Source organism: Montipora capricornis, chromosome 5 (assembly GCF_036669925.1).
Source record: "Montipora capricornis isolate CH-2021 chromosome 5, ASM3666992v2, whole genome shotgun sequence".
Lineage (NCBI taxonomy): Eukaryota > Metazoa > Cnidaria > Anthozoa > Scleractinia > Acroporidae > Montipora > Montipora capricornis.
Genome location: NC_090887.1, coordinates 17438186 through 17444788, shown reverse-complemented (window position 1 = coordinate 17444788; position 6603 = coordinate 17438186). Strand labels below are relative to the sequence as shown.

Sequence of the window (6603 nt, the reverse complement as noted above, 5' to 3'; positions counted from 1 at the left end):
TTGGGCATCCATGTTATGGTCAATTGACACCTGTCAAAATATATTCTGGTACAATACGTGTGCCCATACACCAAGTACCTACCTGTCAAAACAAGATATCCGCTGACCAGTATCATATGACCACATAACGGCTCAAGTTTAGAGTTCATCAAGGTCAGCTGTTTTTTTTTTTTAAGTTGACCACTGTCCAGGTGCTGGGTTTCGATTGGTTTGCAGGCCAAAGCCAAGTTAACTAATTGTAAGAACAAATAATCCGGGAGCTCCGCTTTTAGTCTTTAGTGTTGTTTACCATGATGTTGTACATGTATAATTTTGAGGGAAAGCTAATGGACCATATATCGCTGACCTTAGCAACAACCCTTCTGTCATTTTTTGTTGTGAATTAGATACCCAGTCACATTAAAAGTATTTCACAAGTTGATTTTCTGGCTTACTGTGTAACGTCCATTATTTGAGGGATGATAAAAAGACTCCAGAGCTCTGAACAGTTTACAGAGATGATCTTGAGTTGGGCTGGAACGATGCTGCATTTATAAAAAAGAATCAATGAAAATTAAATGTGTAAATTAGTAAAAGAGATGACAATCTAATGGTACTTGAAAAAGTATGTGACATTAATGTTACATTAACATGGATCTTGATTCTAGTAGTCTAAGAGTTCTAGGAACAACATTTTTTTTTCTGTCTGCAAAGGTAGCTATTCTTTCAGTCAGCAATAAGAAAAATATTCTCTGGCTCAGGTTCCAAATCAGGAAGTCTGCAAACCTGCAATTAGTTAATTATTAATTATATAAAGCTATCACTGCCATAATATAGAAATAATTTTGACCTTCACTGTAACCATACACTTGGAACTAGCCAACAGTTGTGTTATTTTGGCTACCGACCTAAGGAATCGCATCGTCTAAGGACCCTAACTCTAACACAAAAAAAGTGTGATAAGCAAAATAGCTTCCTGGACTGCCTGCCAAATGTATGATAATTACATGTAATTAGTACTATAATTTATAAAAGCAAATAAAATGAACTGAACTGAACTGAACTGTGAACAAGGTTGGAAACCAGATCTTGCTGATGAATCAACCAAGCGGCCAACTAGCACATCAACAAAAACTTTTAAAGTGAGCTATAAAGATCAACAAAATAAATTGTACTTACCATTGTGTTGACAATCCAGACAACAAATGAATTAAGAATGGTCGAATAGTCTTTTGGACTGCTCAGTGGAGTATTTCCACCAATCGGAAGACTGAATGTGCGTAAAATTCGAGTGAACACCTAATGACAAAAAGACATCATTAAATCAAATACAGTATAATAATTATTATACCAAACGTACCTCAAATGAAAAATTTACAGATATTGGCTATAGTTCAGCATGGTTGTTCAATTTTAATAAAAAAATTCCTATTCTTCACAAAAGTCATTGGATTGAAGAAAAGTCAGAGCACTTTAAAATATTGCACCAGATCATGTAACCTTTGGACTTTTGGCATAAGAGGGATGGGGATAATATTTTGAGTCATGATTTGACATATAAGTAAATAATTAATGATATGATTATCTATCTTTTCAAATTTGCAATTTTCTCACCGTTGGAAGATATGGGGTCCAGTCAACAAACCCAATATTGTCTTTAGCAAGCCTGGAGAACAACTTTAAACAGTCCTAGGAGAAATTTTACTTAAAATTATTGAAGGGTCGTATATGCTTTGGGCTATAAGTTGTAATATAATTATACAGTTTATCAAATTGTGGCCCAGATCTATAAAAGAGATACTTTAATTATAATGATCCGGTTGTGAACTCTTGAAGGTGACATTACAATTCTATGATCAGTTTTTCATAGGGTACATGTATATAGAATATAAAGAAAATATACCCACCTCCTCCCACCTTGAATTGTTGGTACAAGATTGCCAAATACCTAAGAGCTCATCAAACCACAACCTAGTACATTAAGATATAAAATTAACATCTTCGAAATAAAGCACATCACATCATCTTTGAAATGGAATGGACAGACATCCTGAAGTCAATGCATCTAGGAAGGAATGTTACTCAAGAAACGAATATCCAATGTCCTTATCAAGACACCACTCGCAACACAAAATACCTACTTGAAGCCTTTATCATGCCTCTCTGGCGGAAGCGTTGTTGGTAAGAATAATGAAAAGTAAAACATTGCTTTGCCAAAGGTTATATCATAAGGACACAACAATGGTCTCCACTCATCCAGCATCTCTTGAGTGGATTCTTCAGAAAAATACCTGAAGGGAATAAGGTATTGAAAAGCTTTATTATGGTGATAATTAACAATGCATAATTCTGAGTAACAGTTTGTTTTGTCCAATGAGTGTTAAGCACAGCTGCATTCCAGTACCAAGCTTAAGCAAAATTTAAGATTATGATACTTACACCCGAGAAACACGCACAACATGTTTGACAGTTTCTTCAAGTTTTCTGTGAAAAAAGTTTCAAGAAAACTTTTAAGACTATTCTAATTCTCATGAACATACATGTACACTACATGTCGTCCACATCATAAGATGATGTATTCAGACAAGACTATTGATAAAACAAAATTAAGGAGAACGATAGAATGAAAGAGAAAAAGTGTCTAGTTGTTCTAGGTTAGATAATTGGGAACAATGTAAACTAAAATTAGTAACTAACACAAACCAAGTCAAAGTCAAATGTTGGTTTTTGAGGAGAGAGCAAACCGGAGTACCCAAAGAAAGCATATGACGCCGTGTCTGGGAATCGAACCCGGGCCACATTGGTGGGAGGCAAGTACTCTCACCACTGCGCCATCCCTGCATCCCTTAGATGACAGCTTCTTGCTTCTAATACCTTTTTTTTTTCTACCTCAACTGGATGCAATTGAATACTAAAAGAGAGCATCCATAGATGCCTAAAAAGCCTTTTGTCAGTTCTGTTAATGAATAGATTACACCCTTACTACAGGTGTACACGTACAAGTGTATGTACTGGGCTGTACCTGAAAAACATGGTTACATGTATGTACCAAGTTAACAAGTACTGAACCAGTAGATTTTGCAAAATCTGCATCTCAAAATTTACAAACCACTTAGATCATGATATGTGACCATTTTAAAAAATATTACCATTTTAAATAACATATGGCAAAGTAGACTTAATGAATAAACTATATGTAAATCATATTAATTCTGACTTACAAGGGGTGTTTCTTTAGTCCGGCAACTTCATATTTAGAATGAAATGTAAATTCCACAAGGTCATATAAAGGTCTCCAAGGTAACACTAGGTCATCTCTAGATAAAAGCTCTCTTTTCCTGGGGAAAAGCAAAGTACAGTAGAACAAAATTTAAAAGAGGAATGAGGATAACACCAAGGTGTTGTTTAAGTAAAATATTCCAAAAGGAGACCGACTTTGAATGGAAAATGACAAATTTTTAAAGATGATTTCTAATGATTGTCCCTGTCCATCAGGTATATGTATCTAGGTAATCACATGATTTTGAGTGCAATTTGGAATAATATATAAGCATGAGATGAGTAATTTTTTTTAAACACGACCAAAATATGGGCAGGTGCAATTTGTACATGTAGTCTTTGAAAAAATTTACACATGCTCATTTATTCCAAATTGCACGAGAAATTTCATGTGATTACTTATTAATAATAATCTTTATACAGTCATGAAAAAATTCAGATGATTAAGCAGAAGAAACGCACATGTACATGTATTATGCAATCAGGGAAAAATTGCAACATACATGTAAATTGCACCATCCAGGGCGCATGCTTGATTTGAAAACAAAAAATTTGATTGGTTCTGACCAAACCCTATTGTTTATTAGCCAATCATAATCCAGAATTTCGATGTGTAATTTGCACTGGTATTACAGTTTTTTTGCACTGGTGTTACACCTGAACGGCACTGCTCTTAGCCAATCAGAATCTAGTATTTTTTTCATGTATATGACTGTTTCGATCCAAATATGACAGTTAAAATCTAGATATTCAAACTTAAATTGAAAGACAGGGTGAGAGGCCAAAGGTATACTTTGACTTGTCATTGATATTCGTTTCAATCGTTTGAGTTACATTGTAATTATGCACTTGTGTCAAGCTTACAGCAAAATGAAAGAAATTCCAATGCTTTGGGGTCAACCTGACTCCACTAAGAAGGTCACCAGAATACATATATGCAAGAGTTTAAGCATTCAGCAAAGTCAAAAGAAAAGTACAAATTTTTATAGGGATAACGGTGGTGGAATTGATAATTACAAGAACTTAATAACCCCTTCCTTCCCTCTTTCCCTTAAAATGCAGTTCAATGTAATTTAATGGAGTCAGCAACAAGAAGTTTTCCATCAGGGTTATAGCAGCAATTATTATGCGGATTGCACATGTCCCAGGATCCCATCTGTTCTTGAAACCAATGTGCATTGTGAGGTGTTAACCAGTCAAAAACTATGTCCACTCTTTTAACTCCAGGAAGTGAGACTTAACAAATTTTACTCAGTCTAATGCCAAACGATTTGCAGCATTGTTTGTGGAGTTTGAGCACTGGCATCTAGGGCTCTCTTCAGGGATTTGCCAGCTGTGGGAGTGGCGTCTATCGAGGGTATATGATCCACGCTAACTTCCCATATTGTCTCCCTGTTATAATTAATTGCCCTATTGAGGATCTGGCTGCCAGTTGTAACAGCCACTGGATATTTTGGACACTGATTTCCTTCACAGTTGTTAAAATGGTCTATCATTCTTTCGTATTCCACCACCCAATGCAAAATTAGTGTTAATTAGTGTTGACTTTAGTTTTTCACTCACTTCAGCAATTGAATTAAAACATGTCCAAAGGCAATGACATACTGAGGATCCAACTTAGGAGCGCTTGTCAGTTCAAAGAAGATGTGCACAAAGTTCAAATGGTCTTCTTTGGAAAATTTTCGGCCATAGAGCTTTAAGTAACTGGGAATACAACCAAAAAGACAATACAACTCACCACTTGGTAAATAAGTTCAGGATTGCCAGCTAAGTAACTCATGGAAAAAAGGTGACCTACAGGAATACAGGTTATTCTCCCCCAGAGTCGATCTGCCCCATAGTATTCTGACAATCATTATATGATAGCTAACCAACCCTAACCCTAAATTTTAATCACTAAAACAAGTGTCAAAGACCAAATCATTGAAATGAGCAGTTAGACACATTAATAAATATATGTGGGGGAACGACAGGTTATGTATCGATCAAATCAAAGCTTCAAAATCCCCCCACGGGCATACCCTGGGCATTTGCTGACTGGAATGATTTCAGAGGAAAGATTGTCGCTTCATAGCAAATTGGCTGTGAAGCAAAGGTCTACCCATGCTTTGTGCTGCATTTTAGGTACTTAAATTTTTTTTCTGATTCATACTTTGAATAATAATTATGAATAAATCAAGTTGTGTTATGTCATACCGGCATTTTAATTACGCTCAATAGAGGTCCATTACTTTGGCTGGCCGCATGCGAACGTTTAATTAGTTAATAAAAATTTAAAATGTCAGTGAAAAGGTCAGCACTTAATTTCAGATTATAAGTTCTGGCTTGACAAAGGAGCAGGGGCCTGCTCCTCGAAAGTCCTGAAAACTTTTCGGGTCCCGAAAAGTCATTTGTGAAATTGCCAACCGCTTGTTTTGGAAAGCCGATCTTTTAACATGTTTCAAGGTAACAAAAAGAAAAATAAATGTGCAGTTTGACGAATTAAATCCTCTCCGTTCTTGAGATACAAAGGGAATTGTGACACGAAAATGGCCCGTAAAGTTTCGGGACTTTCGAGAAACGGGCGCCAGGCCGGTTGTTCGAAGGATGGATATATAGCGCTATCCAATGGATGACTCAATTGGTTTTGCTAGTGTTTATCCGAGTGATTTATTCGATGGACAGCGTTTATCCACCTTTTGAACAACCGAGGTCAGAGCTTTAATATCGCGCCTGCGAACTTATGTCTTACTACCAGAGAACACGTACAAAGATTAATCAAATTAGTCATGACTAGAGGAAAAGTCAGACGTAAACGCGGTTAAAAATAACCATTTACCTTTTCGTCAAAGCTACTTACTTTGTTAATCTATTGCTCCAGTAAAGAATTCCAGGACTTGTCTCCTTAAATATAACAGCACGTCCGAGGTTGTATTTTATCTCGGAGAGAAATTTGTTCGATTCTTCATCAAGCTGGTCTTTGTACGGTAGGAAACGGTTGTAAACTATTTCCTTTTGGGGCTTAAAATCTAACATATCTATCAAACAGTGATCTCACGAAGCCCACTTGTTGCCACCTAAAATTTCCTTTTTTTCATAAATTATTACACATTGCAAGAACAGTGCACATACAAAATCCCGCGTCCACTTTTCAGGATCTTTTTCGCCGATTCACCATTACAAAGCGTTGAGCTCAAGTCAGCGGATCAACTCATTACCGTGTGCGCAGTGAGCAAATATGCAAGTAATCTCTTCATGGGAGAATGCCATGGATGCACCGTACACCATAATACTAATCTATCGTGACTGTATATAAGCATCACTTTCTTTGTGTAATATTTTGCAAACTCAAAACTATGAACACAG

The 6603-nt window shown here is 36.2% G+C and overlaps 1 protein-coding gene across 1 annotated transcript in view; it reads right to left on the bottom strand.

Annotated features, from left to right (window-relative positions):
* LOC138049720 (proteasome activator complex subunit 4-like) overlaps positions 1-6291 on the bottom strand; it is a 64943-nt gene extending 58652 nt beyond the window's left edge. The window contains exons 1-9 of the mRNA XM_068896122.1: positions 6098-6291; positions 4822-4962; positions 3201-3317; positions 2419-2463; positions 2121-2270; positions 1887-1950; positions 1594-1668; positions 1159-1278; positions 435-524 (exon numbers count right to left, since the gene is read on the bottom strand). Of these exons, the coding sequence (XP_068752223.1) occupies positions 435-524; positions 1159-1278; positions 1594-1668; positions 1887-1950; positions 2121-2270; positions 2419-2463; positions 3201-3317; positions 4822-4962; positions 6098-6273 (978 nt within the window). The 5' untranslated portion in view covers positions 6274-6291. The remainder of the gene's footprint in view (positions 1-434; positions 525-1158; positions 1279-1593; positions 1669-1886; positions 1951-2120; positions 2271-2418; positions 2464-3200; positions 3318-4821; positions 4963-6097) is intronic.
* Positions 6292-6603: the final 312 nt, after the last annotated feature.